This window comes from Nerophis ophidion, linkage group LG08, assembly GCF_033978795.1.
Source record: "Nerophis ophidion isolate RoL-2023_Sa linkage group LG08, RoL_Noph_v1.0, whole genome shotgun sequence".
NCBI lineage: Eukaryota > Metazoa > Chordata > Actinopteri > Syngnathiformes > Syngnathidae > Nerophis > Nerophis ophidion.
Window position 1 is genome coordinate 17,750,829 of NC_084618.1, and position 24,833 is coordinate 17,775,661.

At 37.5% G+C, this 24,833-nt stretch overlaps 2 protein-coding genes and 1 long non-coding RNA gene across 4 annotated transcripts in view; 1 reads left to right on the forward strand and 2 right to left on the reverse strand.

Annotated features, from left to right (window-relative positions):
- The window catches only part of LOC133557442 (proteinase-activated receptor 2-like), an 8,989-nt gene extending 7,481 nt beyond the window's left edge, over positions 1-1,508 (reverse strand). The window contains exon 1 of one of the 2 annotated variants that reach the window (XM_061907904.1): positions 386-1,508. In XM_061907904.1, the coding sequence (XP_061763888.1) occupies positions 386-455 (70 nt within the window). In that variant the 5' untranslated portion in view covers positions 456-1,508. The remainder of the gene's footprint in view (positions 1-385) is intronic. The other variant, XM_061907903.1, reaches the window with a different exon arrangement.
- Positions 1-4,658, forward strand: part of LOC133557443 (uncharacterized) — a 4,663-nt gene extending 5 nt beyond the window's left edge. The window contains exons 1-3 of the long non-coding RNA XR_009807770.1: positions 1-108; positions 397-550; positions 4,170-4,658. The exon at positions 1-108 is cut by the window's left edge and continues 5 nt beyond it. This is a non-coding gene — a long non-coding RNA (uncharacterized LOC133557443). The remainder of the gene's footprint in view (positions 109-396; positions 551-4,169) is intronic.
- Positions 4,659-7,345: 2,687 nt separating this feature from the next.
- LOC133557444 (proteinase-activated receptor 1-like) lies at positions 7,346-23,034 on the reverse strand. The gene is made up of 4 exons (XM_061907905.1): positions 22,469-23,034; positions 21,876-21,953; positions 19,043-19,343; positions 7,346-11,754 (listed from the first exon to the last, which is right to left on the reverse strand). The coding sequence occupies exons 3-4, from the start codon at positions 19,116-19,118 to the stop codon at positions 10,553-10,555; spliced, it is 1,278 nt and encodes a 425-aa protein (XP_061763889.1). The 5' UTR covers positions 19,119-19,343; positions 21,876-21,953; positions 22,469-23,034; the 3' UTR covers positions 7,346-10,552.
- Between the last annotated feature and the right edge of the window lie 1,799 nt (positions 23,035-24,833).

Consider the following 24,833-nt stretch of genomic DNA (forward strand, 5'->3'; position numbering starts at 1 on the left):
CTCCAATTTCCCAGCTATATTGAATGCGGCAATTGAGTCAACAGGACCGCGGGGAGAGTAAAGTCGCTGCCGAAATGGAAAACACTAACAATAAAACAGGAACAAAAGGTCGGTTGAAAACAATATTTTTATTGACTTATTCGTACACTTAACTTTTACACTTGAAACAGTATTAGCGACTATTTGCCCGCCTAAACCCCCCGTACTCGAAACAGGAAGCGCGGGCGGGGGTGTCACGTGACGGCACTGATTTCCCTCACTTTCCAAACAACGACTTCATACTTTTATATGAAAAGTTGCGCTGCGATAACACAAGAAACACTTTATCCGAGCGTAAAGATGACTTTTCGAGCAGCCGTGAAGGTAAAAAGCCTGGAACTCTCACCTGTGTCACAGGAGCAGGTGCATAGGGCGGAAAGAAGCAGGAGAAGCCGACAAAGAGTCCCAACAGTCATGGCGGCGAATGAAACAACGACAACAATGTCTGCGTGTGGAAGAACAAGAACAGCCACAGTAATGTTGGCGGGCGTGTCGCCTCACCTTTCACCAGGTAAGACAGGCGGCCTCCTAAAGCGGAAGGAAGGCGGGTCGATACAAATACCAATTCCGAGGGTGGTATCAGTACGGGGGCCGATACTATAGCGCGATATGGTCGATATTTTTAAAGTTGTGTTCAATGTTTGAATGTTTTAAAAAAAAAAAATTGTGTTAGTCCTGTTGGTACTTGTCTTTGATATTAATAATAATATATTTTATCTGTAAAAGGCACTTTAAATTGAGCAAACAGCCTCAAAGTGCTACAGCAGTGGTGTCCAAAGTGCGGCCCGCGGCTAATTTTTTAACTTCCCTAAGCACGTTCTAAAAATACGATAAAAAACAGAAAAAGTGATATAAAAGAGTAAACAGGTGAAATGTGGCAAGAAAATGTTGCAATGCTTACTCTAATATCACAAAGCTGCCATGCAGGCTGTTATTTTCTTTAAAAAAATGATAAATACCGTATTTCCTTGAATTACTGCCGGGTCAAACTCGCTTCGCAAAATAATTAGCGCGTGCCTAGCATTACCGCCGTTTTAAACTCGTGCCGTCACGAGTGACACTTCCCCTGTCATCATTTTCAAAATGGAGGAGGCTGATTTCAATACCGGTCATTTGAAATCACATAAAGGGGAGAAGATTAAGAGCTATTCAGTAAGATTTAAGGTCCAAGCTTACATCACACTCAATTTTTTACTGCATGCCTTTGGTAAGTGCCGGAGTGAGAAGAGGTTTTAAAACAATTAGCGCATGCTTACTTTTACCGCATGCCTTTGGTAAGCGCCGGAGTGAGAAGAGGTTTTAAAATAATTAGCGCATGCATACTTTTACCGCATGCCTTTGGTAAGCGCAGGAGTGAGAAGAGGTTTTAAAACAATTAGCGCATGCTTACTTTTACCGCATGCCTTTGGTAAGCGCAGGAGTGAGAAGAGGTTTTAAAACAATTAGCGCATGCTTACTTTTACAGCATGCCTTTGGTAAGCGCAGGAGTGAGAAGAGTTTTTAAAATAATTAGCGCATGCTTACTTTTACCGCATGCCTTTGGTAAGTGCCGGAGTGAGAAGAGGTTTTAAAATAATTAGCGCATGCATACTTTTACCGCATGCCTTTGGTAAGCGCAGGAGTGAGAAGAGGTTTTAAAACAATTAGCGCATGCTTACTTTTACCGCATGCCTTTGGTAAGCGCAGGAGTGAGAAGAGGTTTTAAAACAATTAGCGCATGCTTACTTTTACAGCATGCCTTTGGTAAGCGCAGGAGTGAGAAGAGTTTTTAAAATAATTAGCGCATGCTTACTTTTACCGCATGCCTTTGGTAAGTGCCGGAGTGAGAAGAGGTTTTAAAACAATTAGCGCATGCTTACTTTTACCGCATGCCTTTGGTAAGCGCAGGAGTGAGAAGAGGTTTTAAAATAATTAGCGCATGCTTACTTTTACCGCATGCCTTTGGTAAGCGCAGGAGTGAGAAGAGGTTTTAAAACAATTAGCGCATGCTTACTTTTACCGCATGCCTTTGGTAAGCGCCGGAGTGAGAAGTGGTTTTAAATTAATTAGCGCCCCGGCGGAAATTCAAAATCAATGTCACATTAAATATTCCACTTTGAGATATTTTGGGGGGAAAATGTAGCATATTTTGTGTTTGCCATATAAAAAAACAAAGTTGTTTTTTTTTCTAAAGAAGGGCCTAATAAAAACACACAAAAAACATAAACAACAATAAAAGTTATAATTGACAGATGGATCTGAAGTTGATCTCAAGACGATTTTGTTTTAAGTAAGCAGTAAAAAAACAAAAGTATTTTTTGGGATACCCAATCATTTTAGTGCTATTTTTTTTTGTGTGTGTGTCATTGCTAAAAAAATAATAACACATTTATATCAATTGGATTATGTGTTGACATTTTTAAAGACTCCAGTTATTCTATAATCTCAAATATTCCACTTTAAAATTATATTGGGGGAACTATTGCATATTTTGTGTTTTTTTCCCCATAAAAAACAAGGGTTTCTTTGACAAAAAGAGCATACAACTTAAATCTTTAAAAACGTTAAACTGACAGATAGACCTAATGTTGATCTAGAGATTTAAACCTTGAATAACAATAATACAAAATAATGACACATTTTAAATATTTTTTTGACCAAAATCCTTTGGGGTCCCCGGGATCAAGCCTGAGCGGAGGCCTAAATGTATATTTTTACACATATATTGTATTGGTTTTTGAAATAAAAACATATCAAAATGGCCCCCGCTTGCTTTGATTTTTCAGTGTGCGGCCCTCAGTGGAAAAAGTTTGGACACCCCTGTGCTAAAGTGTATAAAAAATAAATAAAAATGATAATAAAAATAAAAACTAGAACAGCCTATAATAATAATAATTAGATTTTATATCGCACTTTTCTATTATTAGATACTCAAAGGGCTCACAGAGAAGTAGGATACCCATCATTCATTCACACCTTTTGGTGGTAAGCTACATTTGTAGCCACAGCTGCCCTCGGGTAGACTGACGGAAGCCAGGCTGCCAGTTTGCGCCGACGGCCCCCTTCTGACTACCATCTATCATTCATTCATCATTCATTCACCAGTGTGAGCGGGACCGGGGGCGAGGGTGAAGTCTCATGAGAAGGACACAACGGCAGCGATTTAGATGTCAAGAGGCGGGGAGCGAACCTGCAGCCCTCATGTTTCTGGCACGGCCGCTCTACCCTAACCACTACGCCATACCGCCTAATAGATAGAAGTAGTATGCATATATCTAAAAAAAAAAAAGAGGGGTTTTTAAGCCTTTTTTAAAAAGCATCCACAGTCTGTGGTACCCTCAGGTGGTCAGGGAGAGCGTTCCAAAGACTGGATTATTGGGAGCTTTGTCCTCGGAGGTTGGAGGACGTCGGCGGTATCGTGTGGAGGATTTGGGGGTGAGTAGTTCTTTGAGGTAGAGGGGGACATTTTCCATGGAGGCACTTTTGTAGAACAGGAAGCCAGTGAAGTGATTAGATATTTTCGCACTCTCATGCTGATATCGCTGATAATTTGGTACGATGTTTTAGGGCAAAACATATTTAATGTTTTCAATTATTGAATTTTCTTTGTTAGGCTTCACGGTGGGAGAGGGGTTAGTGCGTCTGCCTCACAATACGAAGGTCCTGCAGTCCTGGGTTCAAATCCAGGCTCGGGATCTTTCTGTGTGGAGTTTGCATGTTCTCCCCGTGAATGCGTGGGTTCCCTCCGGGTACTCCGGCTTCCTCCCACTTCCAAAGACATGCACCTGGGGATAGGTTGATTGGCAACACTAAATTGGCCCTAGTGTGTGAATGTGAGTGTGAATGTTGTCTGTCTATCTGTGTTGGCCCTGCGATGAGGTGGCGACTTGTCAAGGGTGTACCCCGCTTTCCGCCCGATTGTAGCTGAGATAGGCGCCAGCGCCCCCCGCGACCCCAAAAGGGAATAAGCGGTAGAAAATGGATGGATGGATGGAATTTTCTTTGTTGCAACACTGACTTTATTTTGCTCCAAAAAATGATATGTAAGCCAAGGGAATATTTTTAAAATAGTTACATGTCAATAAATCATTTTATAAACATGTTGGTAAATAATAATAATAATTGTGTGAATGCTTTTGCTTCTTTTCCAGATTTTGGAGCCCTACCTTCCACATTTTTCACCCGATTCAAAGCGTTCCAACTTCAAACTGTTCAGCCTATTTGGGAATCGCGGGCTTTCCTTTGAAACATTCCAAAAACTCCCACATTTCCCAGAATTCCCAAGTTTTCCGGGACATTTATCCCATTCAAAAATGAATTGGCCATTTTTTCAAACTTCCACATTTTTCCACCGATTCCAACCATTCCACCTTCAACATATTCCACTCATCCTGGAAATTAAAACTTATAATTTTTCCAAGTTGTGAAAAATTCCAGTAATTCCCTTTTTTTCCATCGTCAACTCCTTCCACATTTTTCAACACACTTCAACCGTTCCACCTTTAAAACATTCCTTTTAATCAGGAAGTTTAATCACAAAGTTGCTTTTTGAACAGGAAAAAATCCCCGTTTTCCCCAAATTCCTGGAATTTCTTAATCTGTTTTTTCAATTAAAACTATTAAAACTTAACATTTCTCAACCGATTTGAAAAATTGCAACACCAACCATTTCAACTCAATCAGAACATTCAAGTCTTTTAACATTTTCCCAAAAATTATATATATACATGTTTTAATATACACACATATATACACAAATATGTGTGTGTATATATATATATAAATATATATATACACACAAATATATATATATATTTATACACAAATATATGTGTGTGTGTATATATATATAATATATATATGTGTTTATGTGTGTATTATATATATTAAAATATATATATTATATATATATATATATATATATATAAATACAGATATATACAGATACTTATACTTCTATACATACATACTCACAATATATATATATATATATATGTGTGTATGTATATATATATATATATATATATCCATCCATCCATCTATTTTCTACCGCTTATTCCCTTTGGGTTCGCGGGGGGCGCTGGTGCCTATCTCAAGTACAATCGGGCGAAAGGCAGTGTACACCCTGGACAAGTCGCCACCTCATCGCAGATATATATATATATATATATATATGTATATATATATATATATATATATATATATATATATATGTATATATATATATAAGGGAATAAGCGGTAGAAGATGGATGGATGTATAAATATATACATATATTTATATACATATATTTATATGTAAATATATATATATATATATATGCAGATACTTATATTTATATCTATATATATACAGATACGGATATATATATATACAGATTATTATATATATATATATATACATACAGATATATATATATATATAAATACAGATATATACAGATACTTATATATATATAAATATATATATATATATATATATATATATATATATATATATATATATATATATATATATCCATCCATCTATTTTTTACCGCTTATTCCCTTTGGGTTCGCGGGGGGCGTTGGTGCCTATCTCAGTTACAATCGTGCGAAAGGCAGTGTACACCCTGGACAAGTTGCCACCTCATCGCAGGTATATATATATATATATATATATATATATATATATATATATATATATATATATATATATATATATATATATATACATATGTGTATATATATAAGGGAATAAGCGGTAGCAGATGGATGGATGTATAAATATATATACATATATTTATATACATATATTTATATATATGCAGATACTTATATTTATATATATATATATACACAGATGTATATATATACAGATTCTTATATGTATACAGAGATATATATTTTAATACCGATATATACTGATACTTATATATTAATATATTTATATATATATATATATATACAAGTATCTGTATACATCTGTATATATATATATATATATATATATATATATATATATATATATATATATATATATATATATATATATATATATATAGGTAGTTGTCAAAAATGACTTGATATTTACTTGGCATGGGACCGCCCACCCCCGACAGCTGGCTTTCGCACTTTGGTGACGTCACACGAACTGTCTGTTTACATACCTTCATTTTACTGCAGTGCCACCAACTACTTTCACTATCTGAATAATGAGCAGCAATAAATGATCATATTCTAATAAATGGTAAAACCACATTGTAAGTAGTAGTCTTATGACGTAAGTGTCACGCACACAGTATCAGTTGACGACACATTTACTGGATTCTGTCGCCATCTAGTGGCTGAGACCTAGAACCTGTTCGCATGCACCACCGTGTCCGGCCCGCAGGGGGCGACAAAGGCGCGCTGCCCGCTCCCCTCCTTATCTCTCGGTGACATAAGCCTGTTGAGTCCACGGAGTTAAGTGCTTTCAAAATGTTTATTCAGCTCGTGTTGACCGAGTAAAGCAAAGTGCAAAGTCAGATTGGGAGTGTTAGTCTGACAATGTTGACGGTTTCATTTGCAGCTTCGATAAAAAATATAAATAAATAAATCCTTTTTAGCTTGCTTCAATAATTTCACAGTTCTAAAAGTTATGACGATAAAAACAGCAAAGCTAATTTGTTGATTATTGCTGCTTTTGAGGATGATCCAAACACATTGTCAGTTATATGGCGTCAAAGCTGTGATTAAAAATCAACACATTACACTAATATTTGGTCTAAAAATTCAAATGTTCTTAAGAATCCGAGGTTCCCTCTGATTGGCTCTGAGGAGGTGGCCTTAAGTGACCAATCAGAGTGGAGGGCAGCACAAACAACAGTTTGTGTGAGTAAGATTTAATTTAAAGTACCAATGATTGTCACACACACACACACACACTAGGTGTGGTGAAATGTGTCCTCTGCATTTGACCCATCACCCTTGTTCACCCCCTGGGAGGTGAGGGGAGCAGTGAGCAGCAGCAGTGGCCGCGCCCAAAATCATTGTTGGTGATTTAAAGGCCTACTGACACCCACTACTACGCAGTCTGATAGTTTATATGTCAATGATGAAATATTAACATTGCAACACATGCCAATACGGCCTTTTTAGTTTACTAAATTGCAATTTTAAATGTCGCACAAAGTATCCTGTTGAAAATGTCGCGGTATGAAGACGCGTGCGCGTGACGTCACGGAATGTAGCGGACATTATTTTCCAGCCCGATCCAAGCTATAATTCCACAGTATTCAGGACATCTGCGTTGCTGAATTTTTTGCAATTTGTTCAATGAATAATGGAGACGTCAAAGAAGAAAGATGTAGGTGGGAAGCGGTTTTATTGCGGCAGGCTTTAGCAACACAAACACAGCCTGTGTTTCTTTGTTTACATTCCTTAAAGATGACGGTGAAGCTTTAATATGGAACAGAGAGGTCAAGCGGACATGGTTCCCTACCACATGTCAAACGGCAGGTTTCGGTGAGAAAATTGTGGTAATAAGTCGGCTCTTACCCTAGACATGAGCGGATAGCTTGCGTCGTTCCTCGTGCACCTGTCAAACGGGCAGCTACGGACTCTCTTGCCTCTTTCGACCGGCCTCCCCCGAACGTGGGATGCTTTCACTGAGGAGGAGGGGGGAAAAAAAGCTCAGCCTGGCCCCAAAAGCTGCCTTCGCTTTGCCTCGTTGAGAATCGTGGCTTCCCTCACCACACCCCTCCGACTTTCAGGTACCATATAATCTCACTATAACACTAGTAACACAATAAGCAGATAAGGGATTTTCCAGAATTATCCTAGTAAATGTGTCTAATAACATCTGAATCGCTCCCACTGCCCTCACCTTTTTTTTCTTTCTAGGTCTTCACTCTGACTATCCTCATCCACAAATCTTTCGTCCTCGCTCAAATTAATGGGGAAATCCTCGCTTTCTCGGTCCGGATCGCTCTAGCTGCTGGTGGCCATGATTGTAAACAATGTTCAGATGTGAGGAGCTCCACAACCCGGGACGTCACGCACGCATCGTCTGCTACTTCCGGTACAGGCAAGGCTTTTTTATTAGCGACCAAGAGTGGCGAATTTTATCGTGGATGTTCTCTACTAAATCCTTTCAGCAAAAATATGGCAATATCGCGAAAAGATCAAGTATGACACATAGAATGGACCTGCTATCCCCGTTTAAATAAGAACATCTCATTTCAGTAGGCCTTTAACCCCCCAATTCCAACCCTTGATGCAGAGAGCCAAACAGGGAAGTAATGGCTCCCATTTTTTTTAATAGTCTTTGGTGTGACTCGACCGGGGTTTGAACTCACAACCTTCCCATCTCAGGGCGGACACTCAACACAAAGACATCGTGAGTAAGATGAGTGACTCGCTAGGTTTTTGGGCGCCATGCGATGAGATTAATATTCAAATAGAATTTTTATGCATAAAAAAAAGAAAATCGATTTCATTAAAGTAAAAAAACAACTATTTTTTGCAAATTTGTAAAACATTTTTTCGATTAAATCACTTAACTGTTATTGATATTATTGATACGGTTGCTTTTAATGATTGCAGAGTATGGTTTCTACACACAGGGATTTTGATGGGAGGAGTGCTCAAAAAGTTGATTCACACCCAGATCTCGATTAAAAAAAACAACTATTCTAAATCAATTCTTATAAAAAAATATATATATTATTTTCGCAATTTTTTTTGCTTCCCCCGAATAAAAGACTAAACAGCCATTATTGATATTATTAGTGATACTGTTGCTTGTATTAATTGCTGAGTATGGTTTTTACACGCAGGAGTTTTGTCACCGTTTTGACGGTCCTCAAAAAGTTGATTCACACCCAAATCTCAATTTTTATTAATTACTATTCCAAATCGATTCTTAAAAAAACCCAAAAAATGAATACAATTTTTTTTTTTTTTTTAAACTTGTTTTTCATTTAAAAACACTAAACAACTATTATTGATATTATTATTATTGATACTTTTGCTTGTATTAATTGCAGAGTACAGTTTTTACACACAGGGATTTTGTCAGTTTTGACGGTGCTCAAAAAGTTGATTCACACCCAAATCTTAAGTTTTATTAATTACTATTCTAAATCAATTCTTAAAAAAAACAAAAAATCAATGTTGTTTTTTTTTTGCAATTTTATTTTTTAAATTCATTTTTCATTTAAAAGACCTAAACAACTATTATTGATATTATTATTATTGATACTTTTGCTTATATTAATTGCAGAGTACAGTTTTGACGGTGCTCAAAAAGTTGATTCACACCCAAATCTCTATTTTTATTAATTACTATTCTAAATCGATTCTTAAAAAACCCCAAAAATGAATAAAAAAAAAATAATTTTTTGCAATTTTATTTTTTTAAATTTGTTTTTCATTTAAAAACACTAAACAACTATTATTGATATTATTATTATTGATACTTTTCTTGGAATAATTGCAGAGTACAGTTTTTACACACAGGGATTTTGTCAGTTTTGACGGTGCTCAAAAAGTTGATTCACACCCAAATCTTAATTTTTATTAATTACTATTCTAAATCAATTCTTCAAAAAATAATAAAAAATCAACATGGTTTTTTTACATTTTTTTTACAATTTTATTTTTTAAATACATTTTTCATTAAAAAAAAAACTAAACAACTGTTATTGATATTATTATTATTGATACTTTTGCTTGTATTAATTGCAGAGTACAGTTTTTACACACATGGATTTTGTCAGTTTTGACGGTGCTCAAAAAGTTGATTCGCACCCAAAACTCGATTGTTATTAATTACTATTCGAATTTGATTCTAAGAAAAAAAAACAAAAAAATTATTTTTTTGACAAAAAAATTTTCAAATGTTTTTTTCGATTAAAATGCTATTTTTTTTGGAGAAGGGGGAATATTTTGACAATTGTATTTAATTTTTATTAAGAATCAGTTTTTTAATCAGTTGCTGTCATACATTTTTGATTTTCATTTTTTTAGTGTAGTATTTTTTTTCATCCTATGTTTTCTTTTATTAGATTGATTAACATTCTGGGATTTTTGTAAATAACTTTTTAAAAATACACTTAAAAAACACAGCAAAGTTTCTGTCTTTAACTATTATAGAGTTTATGTTATTAAGTAATATATTTTTATGTTAATTAGGTATTATAGTTTTTGTGTTATTGACATTTTATACTTTTTCTTATTATCGTCTTATTATTCATAACTAACATGAAAACTATTATAGGCAAAAAATGTTAGTAGGACACGTTTGGGGAGCTTTGAACAAGTTTGAGGGGTCTGATTATGAATAAAAACACCTTAATACCCCAAAATATATCATAGTTATAAGAAAAACTGATTGGGACAAGTTTGGGGAGATTTGTCACGTTTCATGTGTCAGGTAATCCGTGACGAAAGGGGCCGTATGAAGACTGTAAGACTTAGCGTGTCATATTTCTGTGGTCTTTGGTCTCGTTGGACGAGTACTGGTCCTGGTTTCAGGTTAAGTGTTGAAAAAGTCCACATTCGGTTCTCGGAGGTCAGACCAAAAGCTTCTTGTACTGCCCGCCCAAAGACTCCTGCTTGGCGACAGAAGTGTCGATCCTGGAGCCGGACTTGAGGAAGGTCCTGGTGCTGGACCTGTAGGAGTCGGACGAGGAGCTGCCGAAGGTCTGGGCTGCCTTGCCGCACCTGAGCAGCCCGAGCAGTTCTCTCTGGCACTGAGAGGAGCCGAAGAAGTAGAGCAGCGGGTCCAGCAGGCAGTTGAGGCTCCCCAAGCACAGGAAGACCAAGTAGGCGGCGTAGGAACCTTCCGGGGCGTCCTGGGCGCTCCTGTGGATGTGGACGTAGTGGAAGAGCAGGAGGCAGTTGGTGGGGGCGAAGCAGAGCAGGAACATGACCAGCACCGTCAGCGCCATCACCACGGCTCTGCTCCGCCTGCGCGAGCCGGCGGGGGCGCGGCGGGGGACGGCGCTCAGAGACCAGATGACGCGGGCGTAGGACCCCACGGTGACCAGCAGGGGGCCAAGGAAGAGGGCGCAGCACAGCGTGATGAAGTAGACCTTGTAGCGCCCCAGGAGCCGGTCCACGGGCTGGACGTCGTGGCAGGTGGTGACGCCCAGCTCCTCCAGCCGCACCGTCTGCTGCGACGCCACCAGCGGCGCCGAGGCGGCCAGGGACAGCGTCCACATGGCGGCGCAGGCCGCCGTGGCGATCCGCGGCCTCCTCCACCTCAGGGAGTCGATGGGGTAGACCACGGCCAGGAGGCGGTCCACGCTGATGCAGGCGATGAGCAGCACCGAGCAGTACATGTTCCAGTAGAAGGCGGCGGTGACCACGCGGCACATGACCTCGCCGAACACCCAGTGGTTGCCGGCCAAGTGGTACGCCATCTTGAAGGGCAGCAGCGAGGCGAAGACCAGGTCGGCGCACGCCAGGTTCAGCATGTAGACGGCGGCCGGCTTCTTGGGGCGGATGCGGCGGGCGAAGGCCAGCGCGGCGCAGACGTTGACGGGCACGCTCGCCAGGCAGACCAGCGCGTAGAAGGACGGGATGAGGAGGGTGGACACGCGGCCCGTCAGGAACTGCAGCGCCGCCTCCGACACGGCGGCGCTCGCGTTACGCGCCCTCGCCGTGGGCTTGGATGGGAAGGCCGCGTCGTGGTCGTAGAGGTCGTCGAGCGGGAAGGGCTCGTCCGTGAAGGAGGCGTCGAAGAGGGCGAAGGTTCTTCCTCGTGCGCTGCCTGCAAAGACAACACATGTTGGATCACGAACTGTGTTTTTTTTTGCAAATATTAGCTTGTTCGGGATAAAAAGCTGGCACAAGTGGCAAAAATGAATGAGGACATTGAGGAATGCTCATCAAACACTTATGTGGAACATCCCACAGGTGAACAGGCTGATTGGGAACAGGTGGCTGCCATATAGCTCGGTTGGTAGAGTGGCCGTGCCAGCAACCTGGGGGTTGCAGGTTCGATTCCGCCATCCTAGTCACTGCTGTTGTGTCCTTGGGCAAGACACTTTACCCACCTGCTCCCAGTGCCACCCACACTGGTTTAAATGTAACTTAGATATTGGGTGTCACAATGTAAAGTGCTTTGAGTCACTAGAGAAAAGCGCTATATAAATATAATTCAATTCAATTGGGTATAAAAGCAGCCTCCATGAAATGCTCAGTCTTTCACAAACAAGGATGGGGCGAGGGTCACCACTTTGTCAACAATTTGTTTAAGAACAACATTTGTCAACCAGCTATCGCAAGGAATTTAGGGATTTCACCAACTACGGTCTGTAATATCATCAAAATGTTCAGAGAATCTGGAGAAATCACTGCACGTAAGCATCCCTCAGGCGGCACTGCATCAAAAAGCTACATCAGTGCGTAAAGGATATCACCACATGGGCTCAGGAACACTTCAGAAAACCACTGTCAGTAACTACAGTTGGTCGCTATGTCTGTAAGTGCAAGTTAAAACTCTACTACGCGAAGCCACAGCCATTTATCAACAACACCCAGAAACGCCGCCGGCTTCACTGGGCCCGAGATCATTTAAGACGGACTGATGCAAAGTGGGGCTTCACGGTGGCAGAGGGGTTAGTGCGTCTGCCTCACAATACGAAGGTCCTGCAGTCCTGGGTTCAAATCCAGGCTCGGGATCTTTCTGTGTGGAGTTCGCATGTTCTCCCCGTGAATGCGTGGGTTCCCTCCGGGTACTCCGGCTTCCTCCCACTTCCAAAGACATGCACCTGGGGATAGGTTGATTGGCAACACTAAAAAATTGGCCCTAGTGTGTGAATGTGAGTGTGAATGTTGTCTGTCTATCTGTGTTGGCCCTGCGATGAGGTGGCGACTTGTCCGGGGTGTACCCTGCCTTCCGCCCGATTGTAGCTGAGATAGGCGCCAGCGCCCCCCGCCACCCCGAAAGGGAATAAGCGGTAGAAAATGGATGGATGGATGATGCAAAGTGGGAAAGTGTTTTAGTCTGACGAGTCCACATTTCAAATTGTTTTTGGAAATTGTGGATGTCGTGTCCTCCGTACCATAGAGGAAAAGAACCATTCAGACCGCTATAGGCGCAAAGTGTAAAAGCCAGCATCTGTGATGGTATGGGGGTGTATTAGTGCCCAAGGCATGGGTAACTTACACATCTGTGAAGGAACCATTAATGCTGAAAGGTACATACGGGTTTTGGTGCAATCAACGTTATCATGGACGCCCCTGCTTATTTCAGCAAGACAATGCCAAGCCATGTGTTACAACAGTGTGGTTTCATGATAACACCCAGAAATGCAAAGTGGAAAATTGTTCTGTGGTATGACGAGTCCACATTTCAAATTGTTTTTGGAAACTGTGGACCAAAGAAGAAAACAACCATCCGGACTGTTCTCGGCGCAAAGTGTAAAAGCCAGCATCTGTGATGGTATGGGGGTGTATTAGTGCCCAAGGCATGGGTAACTTACACATCTGTGAAGGCACCATTAATGCTGAAAGGTACATACAGGTTTTGGAGCAACATATGTCGCCATCCAAGCAACGCTCTCATGGACGCCCCTGCTTATTTCAGCAAGACAATGCCAAGCCACGTGTCACAACAGCGTGGCTTTGCAGTAAAAGAGTCCAGGTACTAGACGGGCCTGCCTGTAGTCCAGACCTGTCTCCCATTGAAAATTATGAAGCCTAAAATACCACAACGGAGACCCCGTCGTGTTGAACAACTTAAGCTGTACATCAAACGAGAACGGGAAAGAATTCCACCTGAAAAGCTTTCAAAATGTCTCTCCTCAGTTCCCAAACCCTTACTGAGTGTTGTTACAAGGAAAGGCCATGTAACACACTGGTAAAAATGTCCCTTTTTTGCAATGTGTTGCTGCCATTAAATTCTAAGTTCATGATTATTTGCAAAAAATAAACAAAGTTTCTCAGTGTGAACAATGAATATCTTCTCTTTGTAGTGTATTCAATTAAATATAAGTTGAAAAGGATTAGCAAATCATTGTATTCTGTTTTTATTTACCATTTACACAAAGTGACAACTTCACTGCTTTTGTATATATATATATATATATACACACATACAGTATATATACATATATATATATACACATTAATATACATATATATACATATATATATACATACACACACATATATATATATATATATATATATATTATATATATATATATAATATATATATATACATACATATACATATATATTAGGGGTGTAACGGTACGTGTATTTGTATTGAGCCGTTTCGGTACGGGGGTTTCGGTTCGGCACGCGGGCGTATCGAACGAGTGTGTAAGAATAAGTCTTCACAAGCTGCTCTGCTTTCTGCCTCTGTCTGAGCAGCAAGCATTGTCCCGCCCACACAACCATCTGATTGGTTACATACAAAGCCAATCAGCAGTGCGTATTCAGAGCGATGTAGTCAATGCTTCAGCAGCGAGCGGATATCCGTTTAGCAGGGAAGCAGCGGACAGCGGACTCTCCCCAAAACATAAAAAAACACTTCCCAGTCACAACTATTACAAACATCACTATGAGCCCGTTGACCTTCTAGAAACTTAAACTGCAGCTCAGCTCCCTCGCCGTTCTGGCTTGAGGTGAAGGCTAATTAGCTTTTAGCGTAACGTTAACTCATTTTGCGGTGTGTGTGTGTGTGTGTGTGTGTGTTAGGGGCAGCAAAGCCCTGTCTGTTATTTCATTGAACTCCATTGTGTTGTTATATTACTATTTTTTCAGCTACAGTTACATTAATCATTAGTAATGTAGCAGCCTAGTTTTGAATAGCAGGGTCCCTGCTATCACATGTTGATAAAAATATAACATTTTCCTAATAAAAGTCAACTACAGGCTTCCAAAATGCTGTAATAAATTAAGCATGATGAGTTGACTTGAAACTGTTTAATGTTGCACTTTTTATATGAAGAAGAAAAGTTTTGTAATTTTATTTAATCAAAGCAACAACTTGAGGCAGTTTAATGTGGATTAACGTGGGCAGAATTGTTATAGTGTTCCCAATGTTAAAATGATAAAGCCATTGTTTACAAATTTGGTAAATAAATAACCAAAAAATGTATATTTTGTTGTTTTCTTACTGTACCGAAAATGAACCGAACCGTGACCTCTAAACCGGGGTACGTACCGAACCAAAATGTTTGTGTACCGTTACACCCCTAATATATATGTAGATATATATGTATGTATGTATATGTTTATGTATTTAAGACTGACCAGAGGGAACTTGAGATATCTCTCAGACGTTCCACTTTTGGAGAAAAAGTGAAGTGTTAAAAAGGGAGTACACAGTCTAACTCTCTCTGGCAGGGAATGTTCCAGCTTTGCAAGTTTCAAAAAGATATTTGAAAGCGTGTCTGAGGACAAATCGGAACCGTCGCCATCCGTCAATATTTCAATGCTTACATAGTCCAAGTTGTGTATTAGCTGTAAACACAGCTGTTAATTCCAACATGGAGGCTTCGTTTGGACACTGAATTGATGGAAGAATGTTTTATTAAATCTAACTATGCTGGCAGTGTGTTTATTGTAAAAAAATAAATATTGGATGCTTCAAAACTCAGGACTCACTTCCGGTAAACTAAGACTGACGCAGTCGATCCTGTCTCAGAACCAGCCAATGAGGTGTGGAGTTTGTAGTCACGTGACCCGTGTCTAACTTCCTGAGTTTGGAAGCAACAAATATTACTCCACTGAAATTTAAATGTTGTCATTATGGTGGTACTTGATGAATACTTAGGTCTACTACAGTACTGTATTTTAATGTTGTCATTACAGTGGTACTTGATGAATGCTTTAGTCTACTATGCTACTGTATTTTAATGTCAACATGGTGGAACATAATGAATACTTAGGCTACTATGCTACTGTATTTTCATGTTGTCATTATAGCGGTATTCAATGAATACTTAGGTCTACTACACTACTGTATATTAATGTTGTCATTATGGTGGTACTTGATGAATACTTACGTCTACTACACTACTGTATTTTAATGTTGTCATTATAGTGGTATTTGATGAATACTTAGGTGTACTACACTACTGTATTTTAATGGTGTCATTTTGGTGGTACTTGATGAATACTTAGGTCTACTACACTAATGTATTTACTGTCATTATGGTGGTACTTGATGAATACTTAGGTCTACTAAAAGGGACGGCGTGGCGCAGTGGAAGAGTAGCCGTGTGCAACACGAGGGTCACTGGTTCAAATCCCACCTAGTACCATCCTCGTCACGTCCGTTGTGTCCTGAGCAAGACACTTCACCCTTGCTCCTGATGGGTGCTGGTTGGCGCCTTGCATGGCAGCTCCCTCCATCAGTGTGTGAATGTGTGTGTGAATGGGTAAATGTGGAAGTAGTGTCAAAGCGCTTTGAGTACCTTGAAGGTAGAAAAGCGCTATACAAGTACAACCCATTTATTTATTTTATTTACTACATTACTGTATTTTAATGTTGTCATTAGGTTGGGACTCAATGAATACTTAGGTCTACTTCACTACTGTATATTAATGTTGTCATTATGGTGGTACTTGATGAATACTTAGGTCTACTACACTACTGTATATTAATGTTGTCATTATGGTGGTACTTAATGAATACTTAGGTCTACTACACTACTGTATTTAATGTCATTATGGTGGTACCTGATGAATACTTAGGTCTACTACATTACTGTATTTTAATGTTGTCATTATGCTGGTACTTGATGAATACTTTAGTCTAGTATGCTACTGTATTTTAATTGTATTATTATGGTGGTACTTAATGAATACTTAGGTCTACTACATTACTGTATTTTAATGTTGTCATTATGCTGGTACTTGATGAATACTTCAGTCTACTATGCTACTGTATTTTAATGGTATCATTATGGTGGTATTTAATGAATACTTGGGTCTACTACACTACTGTCTTTCAATGTTGTCATTATAGTGGTACTTGATGAATACTTTAGTCTACTGTGCTACTGTATGTTAATGTTGTCATTATGGTGGTACTTGATGAATACTTAGGTCTACTACACTACTGTATGTTCATGCTGTCATTATGGTGGTACTTGATGAATATTTAGGTCTACTATACTACTGTATTTTCATGTTGTCATTATAGCGGTATTTAATGAATACTTAGGTCTACTATACTACTGTATTTTAATGTCATTACGGTGGTACTTGATGAATACTTAGGTCTACTACACTACTGTATTTTCATGTTGTCATTACGGTGGTACTTAATGAATACTTAGGTCTACTACACTACTGTATTTTCATGTTGTCATTACGGTGGTACTTAATGAATACTTAGGTCTACTACACTACTGTATTTTCATGTTGTCATTATGGTGGTACTTAATGAATACTTAGGTCTACTAGGCTACTGTATGTTCATGTTGTCATTATAGCGGCATTTAATGAATATTTAGGTCTACTACACTACTGTATTTTCATGTTGTCATTACGGTGGTACTTAATGAATACTTAGGTCTACTATACTACTGTATATTAATGTCATTACGGTGGTACTTAATGAATACTTAGGTCTACTACACTACTGTATTTTCATGTTGTCATTACGGTGGTACTTGATGAATACTTAGGTCTACTACACTACTGTATTTTCATGTTGTCATTATGGTGGTACTTAATGAATACTTAGGTCTACTAAGCTACTGTATGTTCATGTTGTCATTATAGCGGCATTTAATGAATACTTAGGTCTACTACACTACTGTATTTTCATGTTGTCATTACGGTGGCACTTAATGAATACTTAGGTCTACTATACTACTGTATATTAATGTCATTACGGTGGTGCTTAATGAATACTTAGGTCTACTACACTGCTGTATTTTCATGTTGTCATTACTGTGGTACTTAATGAATACTTAGGTCTACTAGGCTACTGTATGTTCATGTTGTCATTATAGCGGTATTTAATGAATACTTAGGTCTACTATACTACTGTATTTTAATGTCATTACGGTGGTACTTGATGAATACTTAGGTCTACTACACTACTGTATTTTAATGTTGTCATTATGCTGGTACTTGATGAATACTTCAGTCTACTATGCTACTGTATTTTAATGGTATCATTATGGTGGTATTTAATGAATACTTGGGTCTACTACACTACTGTCTTTCAATGTTGTCATTATAGTGGTACTTGATGAATACTTTAGTCTACTGTGCTACTGTATTTTCATGTTGTCATTATGGTGGTACTTAATGAATACTTAGGTCTACTAAGCTACTGTATGTTCATGTTGTCATTATAGCGGCATTTAATGAATATTTAGGTCTACTACACTACTGTATTTTCATGTTGTCATTACGGTGGTACTTAATGAATACTTAGGTCTACTATACTACTGTATATTAATGTCATTACGGTGGTACTTAATGAATACTTAGGTCTACTACACTACTGTATTTTCATGTTGTCATTACGGTGGTACTTGATGAATACTTAGGTCTACTACACTACTGTATTTTCATGTTGTCATTATGGTGGTACTTAATGAATACTTAGGTCTACTAAGCTACTGTATGTTCATGTTGTCATTATAGCGGCATTTAATGAATACTTAGGTCTACTACACTACTGTATTTTCATGTTGTCATTACGGTGGCACTTAATGAATACTTAGGTCTACTATACTACTGTATATTAATGTCATTACGGTGGTACTTAATGAATACTTAGGTCTACTACACTACTGTATTTTCATGTTGTCATTACTGTGGTACTTAATGAATACTTAGGTCTACTAGGCTACTATATTTTCATGTTGTCATTACGGTGGTACTTGATGAACACTTAGGTCTACTAGGCTACTATATTTTCATGTTGTCATTACGGTGGTACTTGATGAACACTTAGGTCTACTAGGCTACTATATTTTCATGTTGTCATTACGGTGGTGCTTGGCGAAGCTAGTGTTTTCTGGGGTGATACTTGAGTCTACTATAAAAGGGTGAAATAAAAGGTAAAGGTGACTCACTGTTCCTTCCAGCAGCCGAGGCAGCACACAACAGGACCAGAAGGTTCCGGAGACATCTTGAGAAGTCCGTAGACATCCTGCGACTGGGATAAAGAAGCCCGGACAAAGTGTGGCAGAGCGGCACGTAGCGGACCCGACTGTGTGCTTCTTCCCCGGGATGTCCTGCAGGGTCCCGCCCACCCCCGACCCCCCCACTCAAAACGGGGGCCCAATCAGGGTCGGACTCAACATTCTTTTAGGATGACGTCACCTTTCCTGTCGTATTTACTGCAAGACCCCGTCCAGCGAGACTTTCACCCACCTGAAAAAGATCCAAAACAACATTTCAGAGCGATGGCGATATAAATAAATAATATTTTTTATAATAACTGCTGCTCTCCTCACTCTTTTTCAGCACATTTTGGACCCGACATGAAAATGTTCTATCAGCACTACAGCAGTCAACACAATATTTCCATTCTATATAAGGCTGTAAACTTGATTATGAGTAATATTTCATGTCTGCAGGCCTCTTATAATACAAACAGTTTTTTTTTGTTTATGCTCCAGTTATGGAAATATTTGATTTGTCATGATTAATTCCTCTTGGCTGGAAATTAATTTACCAGTCTCATTAAACATGAGATATAAATAATAATAGAAGTACAATTGTTTGTATATATTGTATGTATAATTAGTGCAAAGGTCTATATGTACACAGGGACATTTCACATGCCTGTACTGTGTATAAAATTGAACTACGTTCATGTTGTTTATAATGTGTATTTATAATAAGTTGTGCAAAGGACTTTTTATAACTTTCGGAAGTTTATTTTGTACTTGAAATTGTTTATAGGGTTAGGCGCAATAAGTGTTTAATTTCAGCCTAAACCCTTTCGGTCTGTAACATTTTTTATTTTCAATCTATGAATGTACAACTTTTTATTTTCAATCTATGAATGTACAACTGTTTTATTGCTTTGTTGACCATTGACCGAAGAACAAAAAACTTGAATAAACTTGAAGCCCAGAACCGATCACTATGTGTACATTTAGATAAAATCACCTCAAAGTATTATAATAATAGTTATATTATTAGTTCTGTTGCCCTCTGTGTTTTAAAATGTTGATTTCTATTTATTGTTTTAATCGGTTCCACCCTTAAAATCGTTTTTAATCATTTGTATTTTATATTGGTTTGATATGTATTTATGTATTATTAGTTTTTGTTTTTATTCAGTCATTGGTGGAGCTCAGGATAGTATTTGAATGTTGTTTTTAATATTGTTGTGCAGCACTTTGGAAACATTTTGTTGTTTAAATAAAGTGGATTGGAATAGTTATATTATAATAATAATAGAGGTATTTAATTTAAGTGTCGGGGGAAAAAGACGTTTTTTTTTCATTATTAAAAAAAGAAAGTCATTGCATGTTTTATTTGTTACATAATTGTAATCTGTGTTGGCCCTGCGATGAAATGGCGACTTGTCCAGGGTGTACCCCGCCTTCCGCCCGATTGTAGCTGAGATAGGCGCCAGCGTCCCCCCCGCGACCCCAAAAGGGAATAAGCGGTGGAAAATGGATGGATGGATGATACGAGTGTATTATATAATATGATTCTGTCATGTCTGTGATTATGTTTTTTTTTAAGTCATGTTCTGTTTGGTTTTTGGACACTCAGTTCCTGCTTTTTCACTCCTGTTTTGTCACCATAGCAACCATTAGTTTCACATTTTGAGTCACGCACCTGTTTTCACTAATCACCACAGCATTATTTAAACCTGTAGTTGCCAGGTAGTCAGCCTGGCGACATCACCTCCTACACGCCATCTATCGCCTTCCATGTCTATGATCCAGGTTACTTTCTTGTTAGGGACCGAATGTCCCTTTGGGACAGAAGTGAAGTGAAGTGAATTATATTTATATAGCGCTTTTCTCTAGTGACTCAAAGCGCTTTACATAGTGAAACCCAATATCTAAGTTACATTTAAACCAGTGTGGGTGGCACTGGGAGCAGATGAGTAATGTGTCTTGCCCAAGGACGTAACGGCAGTGACTAGGATGGCGGAAGCGGGAATCGAAACTGCAACCCTCAAGTTCCTGGCACGGCCACTCTACCAACCGAGCTATACCGCCCCAAGAGGACCCTATTGTATTTCTAAGGTCTTATTATTAATATACCGCCGCCTCTTTGAGCTGTAATTTGACCCCCTTAACATGCTTCAAAACTCACCAAATTTGACACACACATCAGGACTGGCGAAAATTGCCATTTAAACTAAAAAACAAAAACTCAAAATTGCGCTCTAGCGCCCCCTAGGAAAAAACACGGACAAAACGGCTTGCAACTTCCGTTAGGAATGTCGTAGAGACATGAAACGAAAACCTCTATGTAGGTCTGACTTAGACCTAGATTTCATACACTGACCTCCGTCAGCCAAAATCAACAGGAAGTTGGCAAAAAACCCTTCAAAACAAAAGTTTCCTAAAAAATGTAATTTTTGACTCTTTGAGCTGTAATTTGATCCCCTTAAAATGCTTCAAAACTCACCAAACTGGACACACACATCAGGACTGGCGAAAATTGCGATCTAATAAAACAACCAAACCTAAAAACTCAAAATTGCGCTCTAGCGCCCCCTAGGAATAAAACACAGACAAAACTGCTCCTAGGAAGAAAACACAGACAAAACTGCTTGTAACTTCCGTTAGGAATGTCGTAGAGACATTAAAGTAAAACCTATATGTGGGTCTCACTTAGACCTACATTTCATTCATTTACATCCTTCAGCAAAAATCAACAGAAAGTTGGCAATTACCCCTTCAAAACAAAAGTTTTGGAAAAACCCGTCACCTTTTTTCAAACATGACCTCCTCCGAGCGCGTTTGTTGTGTCAGCTTCAAACTTGCACAGGAAAGAGATTGAACCCTTCTGATTAAAAGTTGAGAAAAGAGTTTTAATAACTGCTCCGGTTTTGATTTCACGAGCCTTCAAAGAACAGCTGCGCCGTCTCAAGATGGCCACTTAAAAGCAGGAAGCACCAGTGTGACCACACAATGCAGAGAAGGTAGGTACTGTGCGGGTAAAGATATGTTGACTGGGTGAAAGAAGGAGGCACCAGTTTGACTCCAGGATACAGAGAAGGTAGGTAATTTGCAGGTAAAGACATGTTGCCTGGGTGATGGCAGGAAGCACCAGCGTGTATGGGTGAAAGAAAGAAGCACCAGTGTGACACTAGGATACAGAGCAGGTAGGTAATGTGCAGGTAAAGATATGTTGAATGGGTAAAGGCAGGAAACACCAGCAAAAGTCGATCCCGTCCATCGCCGCTTGCAGCTTTAATTCAAAGTAAGTTTTGTTATTCATGCCATAGTGCTAGTTTTTGTTTTACGACCATCGTTTTGCCTTCGTGCAAGTTTTTGAGTCAATTACAAAGATGTCCTTACCTTCACGCCGTGTTCCCTCCAATGGTATTGCACCACGGGACAACAAACCCCACTAAAGTCCTGGTCATGACAGATACAGTATAATACAAATTACAGTAATAGGATGCTAAAAAAAAACTTCTTTTTTTTACATCTGACGCAAGCTTTTAAATGATTCCGATTCTAAAGTGGTTCATGTTTTTTTTAATTTTTTTGTCAAACAATTTTGCCATCTTTCTTTTGTAACCTTGAACATTAAATCTTTCTTTATAATGTCTGTCTTTGTTTTTAATGTCTATTTTCTGCTGGATTTACTCTGTTTTATGATATAAACATAATATCCTATACTGTACATATATTATGTAAATATTACGTATGTATGTTATATTTTATATTGTTTTCATTTTATTTAATACCTGCATTGTCTTTTCCATCCTTTGTAACTGAGTTACTGTGTGGAAAAATGATTAAAATTTGTCTACATCTAAAAACCAGTCTTGAGAAAGGTTTTATTCTAATTCCAATATTGTGAAAACAGTTTAAAATGAGAATCAATTTCTGAATTGAATCACAGCGTATTATTTTGAATATTATACATACAATTTAAAAAAATAGCTAAATATATATAGATTAGATTATATTATTTATTTAGATTATATATGTATCATAACATTATACAAATGTAATTATAAATTATTTATAATTGTATACATACATACAATTAAATATAGAGATTAGATTATAAATTTAGTATCATAACATTATAAAAATATATTATATATGTACCATAACATTATACAAATATAATTATAAAATATTTAGAATATATACATACATACAATTATAAATATATAGATTCTAAATATAGTATCATAACATAAAAAAAAAATATATATATATATATATATATATATATATATATATATGTATCAAAACATTATAAAAATAAAATTTTGAATTTTATACATACATACAATTATAAATATATAAATTAAATTATATAGTATATTATACAAATATTATATATACATATATTATAAAAATATAATTAGAAATTATTTATAATTGCATACATACATATAATTATAAATATATAGATTAGATTATATAGTATCATAACATTACAAAAATATATTATATATGTACCATAACATTATACAAATATAAATATAAAATATTTAGAATATATATACAAACATACAATTAAAAATATAAAGATTAGATTATAAATATAGTATCATAACTTTATTAAAAAAAAATAAAAATAAAAAAAATAAATAAATAAATATATATATATATATATATATGTATCATAACTGCGATGAGGTAGCGACTTTTCCAGGGTGTACACCGCCTTCCGCCCGATTGTAGCTGAGATAGGCGCCAGCAACCCCCGTGACCTCAAAAGGGAATAAGCAGTAGACAATGGATGGATGGATGTATACATACATACAATTATAAATATATAGATTAGATTATATAGTATCATAACATTATAAAATATGTTATATACGTATTATAACATTATGCAAATATAATTATACATGATTTAGAATATATACATGCATACAATTATAAATATATAGATTAGTTTGTATTGTATCATATTATAAAGACATATTTATATATATATTTTAACATGTATAGATTATTAATATAGTATCATACTTTATAAAAATATATTATATTTAATTAAATATATAATATTACGTATAAAATACATACATAATATTTATACATGAATTATATAAAAATATAATTTAAAATATTGACAAATCTGAAAGAAGAACAATAGGAGACAATTTGGAGTTACAGTACACTGTTTTTGTAAGAATGTGCATTACTTAATTTAAATGTGTATTATTTATTTATAACAATATGTAGTTTTAGAAGTATTTAGCGAACATTTTATTCATTTATAATAAAATGATGTATATACATTAACTGTAAATATATTATTTCATTTGCAATCCTTTCCAGTAAAATAAGAGTGTTGACTCTTGAGTTTTGATATTTGTGTGTCGGTGTATTTACTGCCCGACAGCACTTAAAAGCACTTAAATGTGAAAATGATGTGAAAAAGGTCAAAAGGAGCCTATCTGTGGTGTGATGGCTCCAAAGTGTCCACACGTGAAAGCACTTTGCTTCTTCCCGACGTATCTCCACAGGGGCAGCACACGCCCAGAAGAGTCTTCTCCTCCTAAGACAACATCCTTGAGGACATTTGAGTACAGAATCTGTGGGAGTTTGTGAGAATGTCACAGCTACTTTCTTCTGGGGCTAACATCTGTCTTGTCCATCTTGTCCAATCACAGCCCAGCTGGCGGAGCAACAGGAAGAGGCCTGTGTGCAGAAAACATGTTTACATAACTAACTACCAGCAACG

Bases quoted from the DNA above. Each gene is read 5' to 3' on its own strand.
- LOC133557444 (XM_061907905.1), bottom strand. From the start codon at position 19,118: ATGTCTACGGACTTCTCAAGATGTCTCCGGAACCTTCTGGTCCTGTTG. The intron at 11,755-19,042 runs GTGAGTCACCTT...TTGTCTTTGCAG, and splicing joins CTCGGCTGCTGGAAGGAACA to GCAGCGCACGAGGAAGAACC.